Here is a 24,432-nt window from a genome sequence, read left to right as displayed (position 1 = left end):
TTGGATCATTTGACAGGTGGTCATAAGGTTTTGTTTGAAGTCAAAGAAGGCAGAATCTTGTCTGCGTTTAAATAACTTATCCCTTGCCACAAGTTTTGGCAGCCTTGTGCTAATGCCTCCAATTACGAAAGGAAGGCATCATAGTCATGCGAAGAAAACTGACCTGCAGGTGAAACGCAAAATGTAGGCAAATTACGTGAATGGTGTAAAAGTGAATTAACAGGTAAGATCTTTCCTCTCTTAATAATATGGTGATTTACAGTGCAGGCTTTTAGAAGCAGCCTTATTAAAACTAATTCCTAAGCATCTTTCCTTGTTGCTCTGTAGAACACCAGTGACCTTTGTGAATTTAAAGACAGCATGGGTGGTTTCCCAGAAGTACCTTAAATTCACTCTGCTTACTTTTGACTTTCATCTATACCCATATTGCATGAAACACCGCACCAGTTTACCATAATGCATCAGTTTCTGAAATGAGGTGTTTCTACTAGTGCTTCACTAGGAGGTAAGTCATCTATTGTCAGAGTGAAAAGCTGAGCTCAAGGACAGTTGTGTTAAGGTAAGCTGTCCCCACTCATGGGCCAGATCTCTTTGGGCTCCTAAATCACTTCTGTACCTCTTGCACATGCTGTCTGATGTACCTGTTTGTTTCAAAAGTAACATTCACTGTGTTTTTGCTCCATAGGGATAAGCACTGGGAGGCATTTAGGGCTTAGTGCACATATAATGCGACAGCACTGAGGTCAAAATCCACTGTGTATCTGCAGTACAGGAACCACACAAGTTACATTTACACCATGTCACCAAAATGTCTTGCTTCAGTACTGATAATAGTAATGACTTTGTGATGAGGACTGAAACCATCAGCTGGAATCACTGTGTCAGGCAGAGCCAGCTTCTAAACTCTTGAGTGCTGTCCTGGGCTGTGTAAAATCCATGTTATGAGCCACAATCCATTTCCAATTCACCCTGCCTTCCAGTCCTTGTTCTGTTATCTCCAGGCTAAAACTAGAGTAGGGAGATAGTCTTTTAATAAGACAGTAGTTCTCTCAGTCTACAGCCAACAGAAAACAAATAGAATGGAATTTCTCATTTATGCTATATCTTAGGAAAGTGAAAAGAGGATGGAATAATTGTAACCAAGATAGATACACAAGTCATAACCTTCTTAGCATAACTATGCCTGTTTCTAGAAAATTAGAATGTCAGTGAGCTGAAGGTGATTTGTTCAGGATGCTAACAGAATGATAAGTCTGACTATTTTTTTCCTCTCATTAGGTAGTTTCAGTAAGACTGATAAGTGAATGTAGATGGTCAGAAGAGCCTTGTACCATTTTGCAGATACACCTCCACCCATCTCTCCCCCAACAATAATATGACTTCCTCAGTTTGATTTTGAGGCAGAAATGCTTGGTAGGCCTGTGATGACATTTCAGAGATGTTTAAGTACTCTTTTCTGAGTGTTCCATGAAGATGATGACTCCTATGAGGTATAACAGTGCTGTTTAATGTAATTTCATGTAAAATTTCTCCATTAGAGCTAGGCTTTGTGCTGTCCAAATTTGTTATTTTTTAAGATAAACATTTATCTCTTGAGAAGTAGAATTGATTTAAAAGGCATACTGGAGGTAGGATTACAACATGTGAGATGATTGGCATGCCCTGTTCAGTGGGCAGATCCCCTGTGGCTGTGGGCGGTTTTTTTTAGAGCAAAAGAGCTGTACAGTTGTTCATCCATAATGTTCACTGAGAGCTTGAACTTCTACAATTCGTACTCATGTGAAACCCACATTGAAGCCCCATGGGTATTTGCCTGCAAGAAGACTGGAGGGCTTGGTTGCCTGCGATGGAAAAAGCAGTGTCCTTATTATTTCAGTCAGTTCATTGTATTCAGAGCCCAAAAGTGATAGGCAGTTTGCAGAATAAGTAAAGAAGAAATGGCTCTTCCTCAGCAGAAATGTAATTTCTAAGTGAATCGCAGTGCAATCACAGTAGGAATAGCAAACTGAAGAGAAGAGACAAGGCACAGGAATTATGGTTTCGTGTTGTAGCAAAAATATTTTAAGATACATGTGCTTTAATGGTCACTGTTGACAGAACTGAAGCTCCTCTTTGTTTCCTTGTGTGCCGTTGTCACTGTCTGTCCATTCATAGCTGCCAGCTGTCTTTTCCCTCATTCTCTTGGACTCTTTGGTGCAGCGACTTTCAAAGGTATTCTCTGTAAAGAGGTCTAGCCTTCAGTGAGACTCCTAGGCCCTGTAAAACAAAAAAAGTATTCAAAATGATCCTTTGGTCTTCCTTGGTACACATTAAAGCATTTTTAGAAGGAGATGACAACACAACCTAGTGACAGATGATACTGGGAAGGTGGAAGTACTCAGTGACTTTCTTTTGCACTTACAGGCCAAGACAGCCCCCAGACCTTGGCATGTAACAGTATGGTTTCAAGAAAGGGGCAGCCAGGATTGGGAGAGCACAAAGTTAGGGACTACTTAGAGAACCTGAATGCATTCAGATCCCAGGGACTGGGTACACCCAAAGGTGCTGTATCTAAAATCCACGAGAAATCATTGCAATTGGAGGAGGTCCTTGACAACTGAAAAAGATTAGTAGTATGTTCATTTCTAAGAAGGGTAAGTTGGAGGACTTGGAGAACTATAGGCTGGTCTGCCTCATATCAGTCCTTAGAAAGAACATGAAGCATGTCCTCTTGGACTCTATTCCCAAAGATGTGGAGGACAAGAAAATAATTGGGAACACATAGCATGGATTTACCCAGGACAAATCATAATTCACCAGCTTGATGTCCTTCTGTGTCAAATGTGTGAGCAAAGGAGAAATCACAGATGTATTCATCTTGACTTCAGTAAAGCTTTAGGCACCGTCATCCCCAGCGTTCTCATGTGGGAGCTGAGGAGGTCTGGGTGGGTGAGCACCCTGTTGGGCAGGCTGAAAACTGGTCGGACTTTTGAGCTCAGATGCTAATAGTACTTGGTGGCTTCATGCCCAGCGGCAGCCAGCACTGAGCAGAGCTGACCCCAGGCGCCAGTATTGGGGATGGTAGTGCTCAGTATTCTCATCCATGACCTAGATGATGAGATACTGGTCAAATCTGTAGATGACCCTCAACTGAGAGGAGAGGGGGCTTGGCTGATGCAGCGGATGGCAGAGCTTTGCTCCAGAGGGACCTCGGTAAACTTGAGGATTGGGCTAACAGGAGCCTTGTGGAGCCACCAGGATTGAGCAGCTCTGCCCTTGGACCAGGACCTGCTGGTGCAGCATCCCCCCATGGGAAGCAGTGGCCTGAGTAGTCCTACTGAAGAGCACCTGCAGGTTATGGAGGACCCAATCCATCACAAATAGGGTAGGCAGCCATCCAACCCCCAAAAAGGTAGGAGGAAGGCAGGCAGCATTGAGAGAAGTTATTATCCCAGCCTGCTCAGTGGTGGCAAGGCCACACCTGGGTTGCTGTGCCCGGCCTCGGCTCTCCTTCGCGGGTCAATGGGGATATGGAGAAACCAGCAGGGCCCAGTGTGGGCTGCCTGTGTGTTCAGGGGCCCACAGCACGTACCCCCTCAGAGAAGTGGAGGGAGCTGGGCTTGGTTAGGCTGGAAAGAAGTGTCTGAGAAGTGAGCTAGTGGTGGCCTACAACCACCCTGTAGAGAGGTACAAAGAAGGCAGAGCCAAATACTTTTCAGCTGTAGCAGATGATACAAGAGGTGGTAGTGACAGTTTGCTGTTTGGGAGGTCCAGGTCGGACTTTAGGATAAAGACTTTCACCAGGAGGGGGGTGCAGTACTGGAACAGGTTACCCAGAGAGGCTGTCAAATCTCCATGCCCGGAGGCCTTTGAGACTTGGCTGGACAAAGCTGCAGCTGCCCTTGTCTAGTGTTGGTGATGGTCCTGCTCGGAGCAGGACATGGGATGGAGACCTGTGGAGGGGTCTTCCACATCATGTGGTTCAGTGATCCCATTTTAAAACACTGACAGCAGTGGGCAGGCCATTTCCTTCCTTCTGGTGGAAGGCCCTCCAGAGGCCAGAACCGAGACCAGGTAGCTGGAGTCCAGTCTGTTGAGATCTGATCTCACCATGACACATAGCCTTCATCTGAACCACACTCCTTCCTTCACCTGTGCCACTATCTCTAGAATAGAAAGGAGAATCTATTTTATTTCATGAACAAGGTAGATTAGGTAGAGTTTTAATTAAAGAGCTAACTGCAAGAAGCAGATGAAACCAGTTCTTTCAAATGAATGTTGCCATAATAAATAATATTGTTGGCAGTTGAGCAGTTCAAACTGCTAATTCTGTGTGATGCCTGATTTTACTGCATTAAGGAGGCAAGCCCCTCACTTTTGTGCTATCTTTTCCAATTTGAAAAATGGATTTTGAGAGTCCTGAGGTTTAATCAGTTCATGTTTGTGCAACGTTTTGAATTTATAAAAGGCTATCTAAATGTGAAGTTTACCTGTGTTGTTGGAGAACATTTTTTGTAAGTGATCTGAAGGCCCAGGGAAAAGTCATTATGTGTAAGCTCCTGGACTTCTGTCCTCTTTCATTGATTGCCATGTCATTTTTCAGCATGTCTGTCAATGTTCAGAGAAGCTCTAACCCGTTGTCAGACCTAGGGGAAAGGGCTGTTGTCCCCTCACTTGTCTGCTCCTTTACAAGTGGTGTGTGGGTGAAGGTTGCTTTTTTCCTATACATGAATGTCAAGTGGGTTTTTTGAATCAGCAGAAGGAAAACCAGCAGCCAGTGTAGTTTTCACAGGAAAGCAGAGTGGTCCTCAAAAGATTTCTTTCACCTGCATTTCCTTCCATCCTATAATTGGTGTGCCAAGGCACTCTTCTCCCTTTTCATCCCTGCAGCAATAACTTAGGAAAGCACAGAAAATATGAGGAAGCTCTGGAGCTAAAAGATGAGTGGAAAGGGGTCTGCCAGACAAAACTGGCATGCAGAATTGATAGTGCAGAACTGATAACTGAGTTACTGAAAGGCAGGTTTGGGATGAAAGTGGAGTGGAGGCTAGAGGTGGAGGAAGGATGGCAGAGCCTCAGAATGGGCAGGGATTTGGCGACATGTTTTATTGCTGTCAGGCATTCAACAAGCTCTGGATAGGATCATCACCTTTCCCAATACTTTTGGGGAAAGTTGGCCAACTAATTGTCTCCTGGTACTGTGTGCATGGAGGTACATGTATGTATGTAGAGGAGAGGCTGACAAGGACAGACTAAAATGTATGAGACATTAAAATACACCATCTCCTCAAGATTTATCTTATTTATGTTAATCTGTGGACCAATTTCATGATTCTCCGATGGTCTGAGTTACGACGCTTGTGCACTTAAAGCTGACATAATGGCAGCCTCTATGTGATGAATTTAATCCTGGCACAGAATGAAAATGGAGGAGGACTACACCAAATAGATTTAATTATGCGCCTTCTCTTGTGGCTTTTCTAGTTCTTCAGGGGAATAACTCAAAGTAGTTGCTACTTGTTTAATGTAGTCTCTGACATTACTGAACTGTGAGTTGTTGCAGTACCGGTTCTGTTCCAGGCACGCTTCTATTCAGGCACTTGTGTGTCAGAGTATTGTCAAACTTCTTAATTTTTAAGCTTCTAGCCTCCTGAGTGTAATCGAATAAGGACACTCGAGAGCAAAGTAGCAACTAGAGGCACAGCATTAGGCTTCCTTTCACGCCCTCTCCTTAACTACTGCTCACACTGTGAAGTACTGAACAGGCATTCTGCCTCTCTGTTTTTATTGACAGAACCAGCTTCCTCTTTGGTTTCCCTTTAGGTCGGTCTGTCTGTTTTGCTCACAATGACAGAAAATTTTCCCATCCTCTATTCTCAGAACAGAGATCTCAAAAGTAACTTGCCATTCGCCTCTGTCAGCAGCAAAAGAGAAGATGCATATTGGTTAATCAGCTGTGGAAGGCTGAATTATTTAAACACTCTTTTGTGATTCTCTAGGAAAGATTTTAATTTCAGCATGGAATTTTAAGTTTTTAATTAACTAACTACTTTTTTCAGTTCAGTGCTTTTCAGCTGGGAGCAAACACTGCTGAGTCATTTAGGAATTGGGCTGTAACAGCATCTGGCTCTAGCTCCCATTACGGAAGGCAATACCTGGAGCTTTTAATTGTTTTCTTCTTCTTCCTTCTGACTTTCCTTATGAAAAACTGGATGTAAAACGCTTTGTGAGAAAAACATCTTTTATTGTTGCCTATCTAAAGTGTAAGTAGTGTGATGGGATTCAGCTTTTCATATGGATATGCTAGGGATTGTTGGAATTTAAACTGATAAATAATAATAAAGTTTTATAATAGTGTTCCTTTGGACTTCAGCTCACGCACTACACCTGAGTTTAGGGAAGCAACAGGGGAAACCTGTAAAAGAGCTGTGTGAAGGTCACTGCTAGGAGATTGCTCCCTCTGTGTGTAAGGCTTCAGTGTTGCCTTTAAGAGAATAGGTAAATTAATAAGGAAAATTTCTGGGACTGGAGTGTGAGAAAAGGGAGGACTACTGTCTTTCCTAACTTCAAGGTATGTTTCTATAGCACTGCTGCAGTTCCCAAGGGTCACAGTGAATACTGGTTGTTTGAGGGAGAAGGTTTTATATGAGTGAAGTCTTCGCATTTAAGAGAAATCATATGGGGCAAATCAAATTTGCCTGGTGCCTCAGTGAGAGGACAAAATTTGACTTTATTTTGCTTTGATGGGTTATTGGCCTTCCTCTATATTTAGGAAATGAAAAATACTTGAATAGGAGGTAATTGTAAAGACCTTTGACTTGCAGATCTCTGCTCTGATACCAGTCTTGGCCACATGCTAGTTGTGGCCAGTTTGCAGTTGTTTAACGTCTGCCTTAACTTGTCCATTTGTGAAATGTATTACATGCCCACGAGAGTTAGTATGAATTCATTAGCATTTCTGAATTGCTCTTGCATCATCTAGAGAAATGTGCTCACATACCTGCTAGGTATTAGAAGTGAAATCCTGGTTCTATTTAAGCTAATAGTAAGAACTCTTATCGACTTCAAAACAGGTAAGATACCATCCAATTACCATAATTAGATTATTAAGAATTGTTCAGCCTCAAATTCTGTAATAATTCAAAGGCTGTTACCTTCATGCATTTTAAGTCAGATGCGAGTATAGTATGTTGCAAATCTTCTGGTGCTTCTGCAGTCACATTGCACTCAGCACTGGAGACTGTTCACATTTTTAGCGTTCAGCACATTTTGGAGCCTTGATGAGGCAATTAGAAAATCCGTAGAAATAAGCTTAGAAAAAGTATAACTATCTTTTCTTAATGTTGTCACTCAGGTAGTGCCCAGTTCCTCCATGGCTTTTACCAACTACTGAGCTCCTGCTATGAGAGTTTTGTTTGAATAGTTAATTTGGAAGTTAAGTGTAAAATGGAGAATCCACAGGCCAGCTCTGTGGGATGTTTTGCGATACTAGTGGAAACATTCTCTCCAGTCAGCAACTCCAAAGACCATAAAACTTGATTTAATTTTTTTTTTTTCTACTGTACAGTCCCCAACAGACATTGACTGTTAATAGTTTTTACAGCTCTAATTTAATCTGGTAGAGTATTGAACTTGTACGTGAAAGGTAATAAAATCCTTTTAGTAGGAAGATGGAGTTTATGTTCAGAATAACAATCTATCAGTTTTGCAAAGGATTGTTAAATTGTTGCTTTATAACTGTGATCAGATTAAGTCAGCCTAGCTGTGTTTTGAGCCTTGCTTTTCAAGAAAGTAAGTTAAAATAACAAAACTATGGCCTTTAGTTATTAGGGAAGAAATCTGCTTGAATTGGCATGGGGACACTTTAATTTGTATCAGGTATCTGGATGCCTGCTCTGTGTGTATTATTGGCTTGGGTGTGTTGCTAAATATTATTTTCAAATAATGTGAACTTCCCTCTTTATGAATTCTAATGCATGTCATTTTTGTAGCTGGTTTTGATGTCCCATTGCCCTGTTTGATGTCATGTCTTTAGGATCTTATTTGATTGTGTGATATCAGGTATACAAGAACATCTCATGCTGGAAATCCTAGACCTCAGGTGCAAGCTGAAGAGTTGCCTCTATGTATTTGTCCCAGAACAGCTGGTTGCTATTTTCTGCAGTGCACTTTCCTGGAGAACCTTGTTTTCCATTGTAACTTCTTGGGCTGCCATCTTTTTGGGCTGCAACCATCTTTTCTAGACTGCTGCTTCAGAAAGGTCAAAGGATGCAATAGTGTGCACTGACCTCACTGAGCATCATGAGGTTGTTTAGTAGAAGAACCTAACCTGGCTCTGTACTGCATTTAACCTGAGACTGACTAGGAAGGATTTAGGGTATGAGCAGTTAGCAGGGTGCGTTTAAAGCTATTGGGTAGCTATCAGATGACCAGCTTTTAAAGGGGCTAGCAGTAGGATACTAAGTTTGCCCAGTTCCTAGGGCCAAGTGATGGCTCTGTCTTTTGACCATCTCAGGGTTGCCTCAGCATTCACTGGTATGAGTTTCAGACATTTTGTGCATCCGTATCAGACAAGGATGTCAGACCAGAGATTGTAGGAATGAGCTTCGTTGCTGGTGTGGTTTTGAGTTGTAGTCTTCCCAGTCTATACCTCTTAATTTGAAAACTTTTTTGGGCAGGCGCTTTATTCATAATGTATCTGCACAAGCATAGTATATTAGCATCAGTTTTCTTGTTTACAAATATCTCTGTTACTTCATTAGTCCTGAACAGAGCAACTTGAAGCTGTCTTCATCGTCTCAAAAACATCTTGTTACTAAGCTGATAAGCCATCCTTCCCTTTTTGTGACATGAATGTTAAAATGTTGTAAACAAGCTTCCAAAGGATCAACAGCAATTTTTCATTCAGGATATATTAATTTGTCTTGTAATATTCCTTTTATGTCAACTGCAATAATTCCCTGGGCTTAAGCATAAATATCTTTTCACGTGTGTTTGTCTGAAGTGACAGCAAGTTGCCAGAGATGTTATCAGACACAACACTTGAGGGTGAGTAAAACCATTGCATTATGACTGCAGGTGTTAAAAAAGCAGGGAAAAATATGATTAGAAGCTGAGTAGTATTGGTAGGTTTCTCTCACAGTTTGTGAGTGTTTAGGGGGAATGTGGAAAATAAAGTATTTGCATTTAGACCAGGAGTTTCTGAAACACCACAGAGCAATATCAGCTTGTAGGGTTTCTGTGATATAATGCAAACACAGGAGTATTTAGTGCAAAATACTGGATGCTGTTCCCTCTGCAACCACATGGTTCTGCATAATGATGATGAATGAGCTCAGGACCCAGGAAGTGCTAAGTGCTTGTGTCTGTGGCTGTATATCTAGTTACAATGTGATTATTTTAACTGCATCTCTTTAACATCAGCATTGAGCTGTGCAGCCAGAGTCTAATTTAAAACCTGTAGCGGAAGACTCCTGAAATGAGTCATTGGTGAACATCTTTCTGAAAAGCGAATAGACCCTTCAGAGTCCTGAGCAGTAGAACATGACACACTGGCAGCATGTACCGTGAAGGGGCCTTTCATCTCAGCTTATATGCTTTGATATCTAAATAGCAGCAGAAGTTTGTTTGAAGCCACAGTCCTTTTTCTAGCTATTCACCCGGAAAGATCCCAAGAGCCTGATTAGAGCTGTGAGCTAATAGGAGAAAATAAGAGCAAGGAAATAATGGCTGGAACCTTAGAGTCTTACTGGTCTACACAATGATCTCAGATAGAGCGTGCCACAGGGATTCCCTCCCACTGGAGGGAAGTACAAGTGAATATATAGCTTCTAATTTTGCCCATAAGATCCATTGGTGTGAAACAGAATATTGTTCTGTCCATTGGCATGGATAGGAAATCGATCACCATGTGATCTTTTAACTCTTTCTAAGTAGCGGTCTCTAATCTGATCCTGGAAATGGTGCTCATGTTGATTCCATGGTAGGCCATTGCATGAAACAGCGGCAAGCAGTGACTGAGAGTCTGTGCCTTTGAGGGAAGGGAGAAGTATAGGGATTTGTGTTCAAAATGTATCATTTCTCAGTTCAGACACGTTAATTATTCCTTTGTGGGGTTTGATGCTATTGGTTTCAGTAGCATAAGTCCTGTCAACTTTAATGAAAGAGGATTTGGGCCACTGTCAGTGGGTTGTTGTCTTTGTGTATGTGTATGTATGTATGTAGTTGACTGACAGATATGTCGTGTATGCTTTGGAGACAGCAAATTCATAAAATTGGGTTTGTCTGAATTGGTGTTTCGAGTCTATTGCTTATGTGGAAAAGAGTATGTATGATGTTAATGTACACTATAGGTGTGAGGCCCGGTTACTATAGGAACTCACAGGTCTGCTCTAATCAGCAGATCTAACTTCTAGTGCGTGAACAGGAATCTTCAAATTCTGCTCTGTAACAAAGCCTCTGTGCTTTCTGTGTGGTTTCATAGCAAGTACCACTCATTTCAACTTTGGAAATGGTTCCAATAACACCAGAGCCAAATACGGCTCTGATAGTTCTTTCCTTAGCACTTATGGACTAGACAAGCAGTAAGAACAAAAAGAGAACACTGCAGCAGACAGGGAAGTCACCCACGAGATGGTTGAGCTTTCAAAAGCAAGAACAAAGTTACTTTTATTCTCCCCCTTTTTTTTTAAATAAAATTAAAAAAAAAAAAATTAAAAGATTTTTAAAAAGGTAATCTGTCATAGCTCTAGTATTTGCCCAGGTAGGGGATCTCCCCAAAAGTACGTACTAGGAGGACACTTCTGACAAGACTGGTACCAGTGGTGAGGCCAACACAGTATAATGGCCATGTAATGGCCGTGTCCTTCGGAGTGATTTTCTAGACACCGCTTCACAGCAGCGTAGTGCGGGGCTGTTCTTCCTAGCATCCTGGGAGAGTTTGCCGGGGTAGCCCCCACCGTGGCAAAATTGTATTCCTTTTAGTAATATAATTTAGTAGGTAGAACTGGCCACGTGATGAGTAATAAGCCATAACTGCAACGTGTGAGCCCTGTAAATAGAGAGTAGAAATATAAAAGCCAAAACAAAGGAGGTTAGTGACTATCTCACAGATTTGCTGTAACAGCTAACCTTGCCTACTACTAGACTTCACTGATGTTTCAAACCTGGCCCCAAGTCAGGGCATAAGAGGGACTATCCTTGGAAGCTCCCTTTATTTAGAACCACTGCAAGGAAAGAAGGAATGAGAGCTGCCTTTGTTTGTTTGTTATTTTTAAAATCTGGCTCCCTGTTGCAAGGCAGTAAGATGAGCAAATGGCTTTTGCACCTGGCAAGTTACCATCAGCAATTACTGCAACGCTTAGTGTCTTTCTGCCACCAGCGGAAGTCTCTTTGCTCCCTTTCATGTCACAGATTTCAGTGTTCTTATGGGAATGGTACAATTAAAGCCACAAGATTTAGTGCTCTAATTCTCTTTTGTTTGCAACAAAAGGGAGAGACAGGGAAGGATGATACATGTGGCTGGGTTTTCCTTTCTATTTTACTGACCAGCAAAAATACTGTGTATGTATAACTGTGACAACAACAGAGTTTGTTAAACTCATCAAACCATTCTGTTAGTAACTGGATTAAAGGCTATTATTTCACATAAAGGAATCTTGTTATTAAAAAAAAAATGCTGTGACTACATTTCACTCCTCTCTGTTTACAAACCTCAACATCTGAGCAGGCTGTACCTTATGTATTTCTGTGTGTTTCTTTCAGTACAAATGCTTTCTAGTTTTAGATATGTCATTAATGTGATGCCAATGTCAAGAACACTGTTTTTGACAAGTATGTCAAAAATGCTGCTTGTGATAAATGTGTGTATGGGAGGGAAACGTGGTGGTTGACAGGAATCCGGGTTTCATTTTTAGCCCTTCCATTATTACCCTGTGTGTGACCTGAGATGAATTGCCAAATCAGACTTTTTCAAAGGGGACATCTGTGAGCATGAGCGCAATTCCCGTGTTCTAAACTGGCATCTGACAGTGAGATATTCAAATCTGAGCTCTTGACCCCTGGTTCAGTGGAAAGAAATGGGAACTGCCAAGGGACAATTCACCAGATCCATTTTAGGATGAGGTGAACTACCACAGGAACTCAGAATGGCTGGTTTGCACCTTGTGGTCCACAGCTCAGACACCGAGGTGAAGGCAAGCAGGATCTGTACGTTGTCCCTCCACAGGATTTCTTGGACACCCTGGAACTCAGCTGAGCCATGCTTAGTGATGTGGAAGGTCATTCCTCTGAAGATTCAACCTTGGTATTTTCTAAAACAAGCTGCTGCTCCTGCTAAAATTCATGCACACTTAAAAAGAGGTTTAAATTACAGCCCTGTTGAGCCTTAGTTTCTCCTTCTATGAAACTAAACTGTTCATCAGATCTGCATGTTTTAAGTATTAATGGTCAGGCCTTATTACTGGACGCTCCAGGAAATGAAATCTCATTGTCTTGATTATCTGACCAGTCTTGCTAGAATCTGTGGAATATCACAATTTTTCTTGCTTCAAGGGTTGGTCCTTTTCATTTACCTAACTGCACCTTTCATTTGCCAACTGTGCACCCCAGTGTGCTTGCTCTGTGGACAAATTGGTAAATTGGTCAGCTGCCAAAAGGGAGTAATTTGACTTACCTGAAATGAGCAACAGTGTGATGAAAATACATTGCCTCAGTCCCATTGGATAAGCCTCAGATTGTATCGAATTAGAATTAGGACAAGGGAGTCAATATACTGGATAATAATGAAATGTTTAATGTGGATTAGCTGCATATAAAATTAATACATTAGAATGAATTGTGGAAGAAATAAAATTATGTCAGGCCTTTATCCTGACTCTAATGACTTAAAAATGATGCACTCTTCTGTTTATAGAAGAGCAAAAGTAAAGCTATCAAATTTGTGTTCTTCATTTGGGTGAGAAAAATAGATATAAAGTATTATTAAAAAAAAAAAAATATCAGAGCTGTCAAATCAGGATCCCACTGAACCAAGGCCATAATGTTTGGGTCTGGACCATACCTGAGAGGTTACAGAGATGAGGATGAAGTCTAGCAAGAATAGGTACATGAAAGCAAGATTCTAAACCTAAAACTCCTTAATCACCTGCCTGAGCTTAATTTTGGAAGTCTCTTGGTTGATTGAGTTTTATTGTTACTGTTTGTTATTTTTTCCCTGCCCTTAATATTTATGGCTTTTTCTACTTTATGCCTTTTCTTCTGGGGGTTAAATCTAAATGTAATCTTTGTTTTGGACTATCCAAAGGTGAGTTGAAATATTGCCTGTCCAGGAAGATCTTAATGGGTTTAATAAAAAATGGGCAAACTTTCCAAACAAGTTGGCAAAGATAATTTTTGACTGGCAGGTATGGAAGGGCTGCAGAGTGAGCTGTGGCATAAAAATTACAAGTATTCATCTGCACTCTGTGAGGCTTTTTTGTTTTTTTCTTTTGTTCTTAATGCTTTCTTGTTGCCTCATCTGTTCTAGGTTCATTTCTGTTTCTCAATGCATCAGAGAGGCCAAGCCCCATCATCCTGAGCCCTTGGCTGAGAAGCAGCAGTGACCAATGCATAGTTCAAGTGGCTGTTTATAAGTTTTACCAGCAGAGTGGAGAATATATTGCTCGTGTCCTTCCCATTGACGAAAGCAGAAGTGAAATCTTATCAGTGGAAAGTCCAGAGAAACATGGGTAAGTCTCATCCTCTCATTTGACTCACAGCTTGAGTTGAGAAGAATCACGTGATTGTGCAGCAGTACAGCCACAAAATGCATGCTGCGTGTCTAGTAAGGGGAGCAGGACACCACACCGAGTAGATGTTTGTCTTGCATGGGTCTAAATTATTGTAGAAGCTGGAGATTGGTGCTTATTTTATTATACAAAGCATCAGCAAACTACTGGATCCATGTAACAGTGAGTGTCTAAGTCAACATCATCTTTATTCTCAGTGCTTGCAAGTACAGACATAGTGTGGATACTCGTCCTAAGTTTAAAGCTTTTCTGTCTAATTCGTTCTGTCTGATTTCTTTTTACTACTTCTTTACCCAAGTATACTGTTGGGCTTAGAATATCTACTGAGTCTTTGCAGTTTCATGTGTGTCGTGGTTTAACCCCAGCCAGCAACTAAACACCACGCAGCCGCTCACTCACTCCCCCCCACCCAGTGGGATGGGGGAGAAAATCGGGAAAAGAAGCAAAACCCGTGGGTTGAGATAAGAACGGTTTAATAGAACAGAAAAGAAGAAACTAATAATGATAATGATAACACTAATAAAATGACAACAGCAATAATGAAAGGATTGGAATGTACAAATGATGCGCAGTGCAATTGCTCACCACCCGCCGACCGACACCCCGCCAGTCCCCGAGCGGCGAATCCCTGCCCCCCACTTCCCCGTTCCTATACTGGATGGGACGTCACATGGTATGGAATACCCCGTTGGCCAGTTTGGGTCAGGTGCCCTGGCTGTGTCCTGTGCCAACTTCTTGTGCCCCTCCAGCTTTCTCACTGGCTGGGCATGAGAAGCTGAAAAATCCTTGACATTAGTCTAAACACTACTGAGCAACAACTGAAGACATCAGTGTTATCAACATTCTTCGCTCTGAACTCAAAACATAGCACTGTACCAGCTACTAGAAAGACAGTTAACTCTATCCCAGCTGAAACCAGGACAATGTGTCTGCATGCATTTTAAGTTTTGTCTTGCATTTGTATGTTTTTTTTAAATGCCGTCTCTTGTCAATAAAGCAGTTCAGAGATACTGCCAGAGGAGGAAAGCTTTTGATCTTTCAAGGGTGCAACTGTTTGAAATGTTTTATCCTCTTTGTGCAATTAATCTTAATTGTTGATGATGTCTTAATTTGTCAGACTCCCTGTGCATTCTTTTAAATTTTGGTTAGCAGCAAAACAGCAGGAGCTGAACACAGTAAATATTTCAAAATGCTATAGTAGTGGAGTAACTTAGAATTGAATTTGGATATATGTGAGGCTAATGTTCTACCTGTTCTATATACTGATTTTTTTTTTATTTTTTACTTCTGCTGTGAAATGTGTGTTAAGAAGCATAATTTTTACTAAGCATCTCAGATGTTCTTTGTTTTGATGTGATAGAGAGTTTCTAATAGCAAGTCCTGCTGGCTTGTGCTTGTAACAAGATGTGATTATCTGATTACTGTCTACAGCAAATTCTGTGTTTTCCAGTAGCAAAAGGAGAATGCGCAATAAAGAACCTTACAGGAGATAACCTAACTCATGGAAACAGTTTCAATAGTTGTAATTCCCGTATAACACATGGCCTATAAAAGTGAGGAGGAGAGCTTGTGTGTGGATCTAGCTCATATTTGGTTCCAACAACATCATCCAAATTGTAAATTACTGTTGATGTCTGGGGAAAGGTAATTAGGGGAGCCGCAGCAGCTGTCTTCTTCCTTAGCTCTTTGCAAATGCTGTGCTCTATGTCACAGCTAATAAACATGCTTTGTGCAAAGTGCCTCCTGCCTTGGCAATGCCGCTGTTCCTTGGCACTTGCAGAGAGTACTGCTGTGTGTAAAATGCTTTGCTATGCGGCATGGAGAAGCTCTAGCTTGGATCTGTGGGCAGGCAGAACTCACCAGGAGGACAGGCAAGTGCCAAATGTAAGGAGCCTTGAAGGGAAGGGAAGGATCACTTTTAACTACGATAACAAATGCCTACCTTTGCCATCTGCTGGAGACAATATGGACTACTTAGCTGTGTGTTGCAGATGGAAGTTGTCACCACAGTAAAGAGGGTCTGTGCTTTTAAAGAAGGTGGTTTTTGTTATAGCTTGGCTATCCCATACGCTTGCAAGAAGTGTAGCACATATACTCTGTGTGCTATAAAACTTTGCAGTTGGAGCAACTGGCTGGTTCATTTTTCCCCCTCTGGTCTTGTCTCTTCCCTGTGAGAGGTAGTAGCTCTTCCCCCAGCTCAGCAATGCAGAAAGGCTCTGATATTGTGCCCACATAAATGTCACAGGGATAGTTAAGTATCTACCCACAGACTGCAGCCACAGATGATAGGGTGGTAGTTTGTTATCATTTGCCCTGAACCTTCAGTCCAGGATTTATGAGTGCTCCTCTGCCCTTTGTTTGGAGCAATAATATTTGATTATCCCAGCTCTGATAATAAAACATGCAAATCTCACTTTTGTAAAAATCTTCTTTTCTTTGAATAGGAATCAAGAATAGCTGATCAGAAGTCAAGAATAATTCAATAAAGTTCTTAAATGAACTAGGAATCCTACAGTGGAAATCTGTTCTGTTTAATATTTTATTTTGTCTTGGAAATTGCAAAGAATTGTATTGTTTTGTAATGAATTCTTTGACCATGCTATAACCAAATGATCTCTAAAATTTTACAGGGATTTTAGCTCTAGGCATAAGGTAATTGAATTCCTCAGTGATAAGCCAGTGCTAAAATAAAACCACTTTAAAGTTTCACAGGTGACACTTCTTTGAGTCTATGCACTTTATATATTGTTTTGCAAACAAGAGATGTAAAGTGTGCATAGTTCCCTGTGACTTATATGTGCAGTAGTGAGTCCATGCCATTGCTTAAAGCCAAGCTCATAGCAGGATGAGTATGTTTTATTGAAACATGCACCTGAAGGGTGGTGAAGCAATAAATTAATTCCAGGGTGGATTTTCTCATACCTTGAACTATGCACAGTGTCAGTATCTTTTTACCTTTTTTTTTTCTTTTCCTTTTTAAACCGCATAACCTGAATTACATATATTAATATCTTACAAGGTCTTCATAGTTCACCTACATTTACAAGAGAAAAAAGTAGGTGCTGTCAGGTATTACTGTTTCATTCAGGGTGAAACCATGCAAGCAAAGGTTTTGGTTGACAGCACTTGGAGCTGATTTTAAGTAGAATATATGTAAAGCTATGAAATTTTATTAGTCAGGTAGAGACAGCATAGCACCCAATGTTTATTTGTTACCAGGGTTGAACCGTGTTGTCTTTGCGTGCAAAATACCAGGTGTGATTTCAATGGATACTCAGCACACATAAAGACTCAAAGGCAGAACTAGTGATGTTCTGTTTGCTCCTCTGGTCTCATTCTCTCTAGAAAAAAATAGCCCAAGCCTGTGGACTGTGGACCAATTCCATAATGAGACATAGTCATTACAGAAATTGTTGTGTGGAAGATGCATATTTGTTTTATTTTCTTACTTGACATATTTCTCTGCAGCTGATCTATTGCATGTAGGAAGAAAGCTAGCTAATTTTAAGACGCATTACATAGCAGTAGGATAGGGCAGATGGAACAGACACCAGGAAGAATATGCCAGAAGTGGTAGCTGTGAATGGTTCCTGAGTGATGAAATACCAGGGGCTGGCAAAGTAATGCTTGTTTTGTATTATACAGAAACTTTGCCAAATACAATAATAACTCTTCTACATAATATTTGCAACAGTGCTTACCACTCAGAAGATAATTATGTCCTTGTTTATCAGTTCAACAGAATTGTATACCTTTTAATTTTTTTTAAAGAGCAGAAGGATCTTATTCTGTATTTAAGCTATGGATTTTGGAACACCTTTGGTTAGACCTTCTCTAATTTAGTTCCTAAGCAATCAGTAGGACTCCTCTATGGGGAACAACACCTTACTATATTCTGTTAGAATTAGATTTGTTGCATGATAGAGTTTCTAGATGATCTGGCTTTGTGGATGTGTTTTTGATATGGTTAGTCTCTTCTGGCATCTCTTGCAATTCTGTTGTGTTTCACAAGCACCTGCAAACGATACAGGGAGAGAATCAGTGCAGTGTTATCAATCCCTTGTAATGGCAAAAGAGTTGTTAAGATTCCTGCCATGGAGCACAGCACTTGCTGATTTATCCCAGAGGCCACTACATGTGGGTACTGTCTTCTGCTGTTTTTCTGCTCCCATGGTGCTGTATGCAATCCTTTCTTGTTGCTGTTTAATGGACTTTTTTGTGTTACTGGAGGTGAGGAGGCAGCAAGTACGTTTGTATAGCATATTGGTCGTTCAGCAAAGCAGAGTTGCTTCCACAATTTGAATGTTGACTTCTGGGTGCTGGTCAGACTGTCATTGAGGCCACTTCATGTCACCTCTTACTAGTTTTCCTATCTGTTAAATTTATAATTATAAAGCTAGTAAGATTGTAAATGTGCTCTGTAGAGTGGGGAAAACAGAAGGAAAACTTGTCAACAAGGTCAGAGTTTGTCATACAGGATTGATTTTTTTATTTCTTTTGATCTTTGTATTTCGGAGAAGTTAGAGTTGGGCAAGGACAAAAATAGCATTGCTCATTTTAATTATCATTACTATTTTACATCTCTACTTGCACTATTAATGGTAAATTGCAGTATTATATACTATATATCAAACCAAACTTTTTAATAAGCCCATAGCAAATGACAGCATAACTTCAATTTGGTCTTTCATTGTTGAATTCCCTCATCACTAATTCCATAATCATGTTCTTGTCCCCCAAAATAATGTAACAAGTGGATCTTAATACTGTTCACATGACTGAAGGTAATTGTGGTCTCCCTGAATAGGGGAGGCGGGGGGAAGGTCCTCAGCTGAGCTACTTCAGCAGGAATACCAGGATGCCAGCCTTGTTCAGATGTAGATTGAAAAGATAAGATTTGAACTACTGGATTGAATTAACTTCTGACATCTATCACACATTTCCTGCATGAGCTGGGCACACCGCCTCTTCTGTCATGTTGTTGCTTTTTCTCTATAGAAGAGAGCAGGGTAGTTTCTCTTAGATATTCTTCTGTGCCTTTTTAGATTGTAATTGCTTTATGTTAGTTGGTGTCATGGTTTAACCCCAGCCATCAGCTAAGCACCATGCAGCCGCTCGCTCACTTCCCCCCAACACAGTAGGATGGGGGGAGAGAATTGGGGAAAAAAAGTAAAACTCGTGGGTTGAGATAAGAACAGTTTAATAGGACAGAAAGGAAGAGAATAATAATGATGATAATAACAATAATAAAATGACAATAATGATAATAAAAGAATTGGAATATACAGAACAAGTGATGCATAATGCAATTGCTCACCACTCGCCGACTGACGCCCAGTTAGTTCCTGAGCAGTGATCTGCTCCCCCTGGCCAACTCCCCGCAGTTTATATACTGGGCATGACGTCACATGCTATGGAATACCCCTTTGCCAGTTCAGGTCAGCTGTCCTGGCTGTGTCCCCTCCCAAATTCTTGTGCCCCTCCAGCCTTCCTGCTGTCTGGGCATGAGAAGCTGAAAAATCCTTGACTTGGTCTAAACACTACTTAGCAACAACTGAAAACATCAGTGTGTTACCAACATTCTTCTCATACTGAATCCAAAACACAACACTATACCAGCTACTAGAAGGAAAATTAACTCTATCCCAGCCAAAACCAGGAGAGTGGGACTTTGTGTCTTGCTATAAATCCTTGCAACCCTTCAGAGGCACAGGGAGATTGCGGCTGTGGCACTGTCAGATCAAGATGATCTGTTCTGTCACCCCACACTTAGGGCATGTGGACTGTGGAATCCCTGCATAGAATTGTTGGTAATGAACTATACATCTTTTGACTCAAGCTTACCTATACAAAGCACATAAAATTACTTTGCAAGCCATATATGATTTCTGAGCTGTGAGTAGGACCTCTAGACTAGTCTAGAGCCTTAACCAAACTTGAGATTCATCTGAAGACTTTTGTATAAAAATGTGAAGTAAAAGGTGTCTCTTAAATAAAACCTGAGATCTGAATGTGCATGCATGAGCAAGGAAGCCATAAAATACTACTACTCTGTATAGCCAGTACTTTAGTAGGTAAATGTATATTTCTGCACAAAGCACTTCCAACAGAGAATGAGCACCTGTTTTTGAAGGTTACTACAACTCATGATAGGCTATTCCCTTTCTGGCATCTACAACTTCACTCGAGATTGATTGCGTTGATAGATGTCAAGAAAAATATACGAAGGAATCGCTAGCATCTGTCACATTCGACCTTGGGGCTTGAAGTCTGAAGGTTATTTCTTGTACTAGTGTTCTTTTTCTTGTTCTTTCTTTTTTCTTTTTTTTTTTTCTTTCCAATCGCTTCACTAGTCTGTCTCACAGACCATGGGCTTAGTAGAAGGAATTTACTTTCTTGGAAGCCTTTAACCTTAAAAGTACCTTTCTCAGGTTGGTGGTAATATGAATTTGCTTGGCTTTTTTTGTGGATAGGGGTTTTTTCCTTCTTCTCCTTGAAAAAACACTTTGTTTTGCAAATGCCTAGACTACGATATAAGAAGAACGAAGACCAAAGTATGTGTATTTGGGGTACTTCATATGGGCACTTAAACTCATTTTTAGGAATCAAAATATGTCTCAAAAAATTTACAGCACATTTTACTCTCAGAGAATTGTAAATCAGGAGTTTAAGTCATTCAGTCTAAACTATACATTTGAGAAATTCAGGTAATCCAGGAAAATAATCTGGATTTATAGATTCATTAGAAACTAAGCTCTCCTGCCTTGGTGGCCAGGCACCACTAATCCTTACTTTTAGAGAGGAAACTTCAATTGTTCCAGACAGAAAATTAGCACTTAAACTTTTCCTGTGCTGTTATCCAGTAGGCAACTTTTAGTCCCTTTCAGTCTGTCAAATTAAATGCAAAGAAAGAAAAAGACAAAAAAAAAGATGTTGGTGTCTCTTTTCCCCCTTCCCTTTTCAAAAGATACTGTCCTTGATACCTGTGAAGAATCAGTCCTTTTCATAGCAGGTGCTTGTATTTGGAAAGAAGTTTTTCATCTCCACCTAACAAAGCCTTGGTTCTTTCAGTATGTCGAGTCTAGATCTGAAGAAAGCTTTAACTCTGTTGGTTGTGGCACCTTGAGGAGTTCATTCTTAGTTTGTTTTCAGTCGATGAGGAGATATAAATCAAAACCCTTCAGAGTGTGTAAGGTGAAATGGAGCCCTTCAAAGCTTTATGAAACAGTATGAACCTGATATACAAATGTCTGCAGATGTGGAAAGATTGTTTTCCCATTCCACTTGAGTACTAGATTATGTAGATTAAGTTGTCACTTCAGCACCAGCGGTAGGTACATGACTATACACTTCTGCCTTAAACTTCCTAGTGGTTTTGCTGCTGATGAAGTGCCATGTTGTTTCCTGAGATAAACTTGGATCCTTTTTGTAGATTTTATGCACCACTGGTTTGCTTTAGAGTGTGCCTTATTTTTGCATGTAACTTCAAGTACAACAAAGCAGTAGCTTCAAACTGCTCGAAAAGGATTTAGTGTATTGTCAATTGAGATTGTAGTGTAGCGGTTTATTTCCTCTTACAGACATGTATATGGAAGCAAACTATTACAAAGAATGATACATTAATATTACCAGAAACTGAATTTTGCATGGCGTTCACTATTGTGGTATACCATGTTGTGAAGCAACAATATTGTATGACCTCTTGAACCAACCAAAGCCAACCAACGTAAGTTCAGTAATGAGTAATTGCAGTTACTTTTTTTTTTTTTTAGCAGTTGATTACAGTCCCAATCAAACTGATTGGAAATTAGTCTGGGGCAGTAGAGGGGGGAGAATGCTCTTTCTTGTTTTCTAATACATGTTATCAGATAGTTATTAGGTGGCGGTGCTGCCTCTTGTTGATGTTTGCCAGATTCAAATTCAAACGGGAAGGCCAAAGTTGTGTAGTCTACTTCCAGTTACAATTATAAAAAAGGACAGGGGGAAAAAAAGCCATTTTAAAGTTGAAATGAAAGCATCAAATGAGGAAAATTTTTGTCAAACATATCAAAATTTGGCTTACTACAGAAGCAAATGACTTGATATGTAGAGAATGGAACAGTAGATGAAAAATAAACTTATTTTTCAGGGTAAGAGTTCAGTTTTATGGATACCTAGTGGAGTAGCCTTTTCATCTGCTTTTAACATAGTGCTGAACACACTGTAGTGGAGAAGGGCTAAGGTGGTGAGCTGGATGCCCAGTGTGCATTGGCGCAAGGATCCTTGTGGCTTCCCAGACAATCACAGCACCTGTTGGTGACCTCCTTGGGCTCTGGGAGCTGCTTCTGTGCATGAAACCCCAGAGTCTGGCACATCTGACCCTGTAGAAATGATGCCAAACTGACCATGGTAACAGAGTTGGTGCACCCTTAACGGTGGCTGGTTTGGCTATTTGTTCTTTTGAAACTAAAGATTCCTTAATATAAATTATTTCTTACATGGCTGAAACAATTCCTTCAGACCACTCTGAGCAACCTAATCCAACTTTTATAATGTCCAAATCCTGGGCACAAAAATCTGTCATCTTAAACCTTTATACGTGTCGTGGTTTAACCCCAGCCAGCAACTAAACACCACGCAGCCGCTCACTCACTCCCCCCCACCCAGTGGGATGGGGGAGAAAATCGGGAAAAGAAGCAAAACCCGTGGGTTGAGATAAGAACGGTTTAATAGAACAGAAAAGAAGAAACTAATAATGATAATGATAACACTAATAAAATGACAACAGCAATAATGAAAGGATTGGAATGTACAAATGATGCGCAGTGCAATTGCTCACCACCCGCTGACCGACACCCAGCCAGTCCCCGAGCGGCGAATCCCTGCCCCCACTTCCCCGTTCCTATACTGGATGGGACGTCACATGGTATGGAATACACCGTTGGCCAGTTTGGGTCAGCTGCCCTGGCTGTGTCCTGTGCCAACTTCTTGTGCCCCTCCAGCTTTCTCACTGGCTGGGCATGAGAAGCTGAAAAATCCTTGACATTAGTCTAAACACTACTGAGCAACAACTGAAAACATCAGTGTTATCAACATTCTTCACATACTGAACTCAAAACACAGCACTGTACCAGCTACTAGGAAGACAGTTAACTCTATCCCAGCTGAAACCAGGACAATACGTTGTGTCCTTCAACATTATTTGCAGCCTCCTCTTTTCTGGTTGTTATGCTATTCTCACTTTCTAAAGTCTGGGCTGGTTTTCCACCCCACCCCTTCTTCATTCCTTTGTTTCCCTTGTTTTATAGATCTCATTTTCCTCTCTACCTGAGGTGGCTTCTTCAATTTTTAAGTCATCCCAAACTAATCTTTGCAGCCCCATGTTGACGCTAGCCCATGTTGCACTTCCTATCAGTGTAGACATGCCAGGATGAATTTCAGTTACCTAAACAAGCAAACAACCCACCACGCATAGACACACCACCCAGCCTCCTCCTCCCAAGCATGCGCACACACTTCATTTTGTCATCTTTCTTTTCTTCATTTAGGTGTCCCTTCTGCTATACAGAATTGCAAGCAGTCTCTTTAGGATCCTTTGCTACATAACGTCCAAGTATGCTTTCCCACAGCCAAAATGCTTTCAACATTTGTTTCCAGAGACTAGGCAACACCACTCATTCAATATTGCCAGCCTTGTTTCTAGTTATTTTTCTGCTCCCCTCAAGCTAAGCTCTCTGTCATTCTGCTGTTGGCAAAGCTTTATAACTAGCCTGTGGTATAATTGCTTTCTGTATCTCCTTCTTATTTTTGACCTTAAAAACCTTCTGAGTTCTCTGCAACCTCCCCCATGTCTGTCCCACCTTGGAGCGTGGCTTTGTCATTGTGCGCAATTTCCTTGGGGCTTTCCTTGCTAATGCTTAAGAATCTCCTTCTTATCCAAGGCAAATCTACCCTGCCGTAGTAAGTACTAGAGAAGATTTACAAGGTAGTATTCCTTCCTTCAAATTCAGCAAGAAATTATTAACTACGTGCTGGTAACCGTGCAAGACTTAAAAATCATGTCCTTGACCTGTTCAGCTGCTAAGACTGTTAGTGTAGTGGCAATGCAGTTGATTCTGCATGCTAAGCCAGGTTCTCAGTTATCCCTCTTAAATTATCTCAATTCTGTTTCATGACTTGCACCACAGTGTTGAAGTCTGGTAGGGCAGCTTTGCACCCTCACTTTAGAGAACACTGTCTATATTTACTGCCTCACCAAAAATGGTGCCTTTTATTCTGAAGTGCTGGTTAGTCAGGTGTTTTCCACTCCCAAAAGAAGAAAAAGAACTCCGATAAACTTACCACTAACTTAAAATTTACTTCTGTATATTAAAAAGAAATCAAAGATTTATTCAACAGGAATTTGCAAGTTAATTCTCAATAAATTCCCAATTAGAAAATTGAAGGAAATGAAGGTTAAGAAACTACTTAGATTCTGATGCTTGCTGTGGTGGCAGAGGAGGCGGCTTAGGGTTCTTTTCAGTGATCAAGGAAAGTACTGAACAGGCTTTCTTTCTGCAGGAATACAGTGAGGACTGCGGTGTTTGCACCGGTGTGAAGCACTTTGCAGAGCTTTTAAATTAAAACTCGTGTGCCATATTTGTTAAGTAGTATTGCTAATGCCTGAAAGCATTTTTCTGTCAAATAG

The 24,432-nt window shown here is 40.8% G+C and overlaps 1 protein-coding gene across 1 annotated transcript in view; it reads left to right on the top strand.

Annotated features, from left to right (window-relative positions):
• Positions 1-24,432, top strand: part of ALK (ALK receptor tyrosine kinase) — a 323,900-nt gene that overhangs the window by 133,987 nt on the left and 165,481 nt on the right. The window contains exon 4 of the mRNA XM_052805834.1: positions 13,505-13,706. Coding sequence (XP_052661794.1) covers positions 13,505-13,706 — 202 coding nt within the window. The remainder of the gene's footprint in view (positions 1-13,504; positions 13,707-24,432) is intronic.

The sequence above is a fragment of the Harpia harpyja genome, chromosome 13, assembly GCF_026419915.1.
Source record: "Harpia harpyja isolate bHarHar1 chromosome 13, bHarHar1 primary haplotype, whole genome shotgun sequence".
Classification (NCBI taxonomy): domain Eukaryota; kingdom Metazoa; phylum Chordata; class Aves; order Accipitriformes; family Accipitridae; genus Harpia; species Harpia harpyja.
Note: the sequence above shows the minus strand (reverse complement) of the source record. Positions and strands in the feature narration are given on the sequence as shown.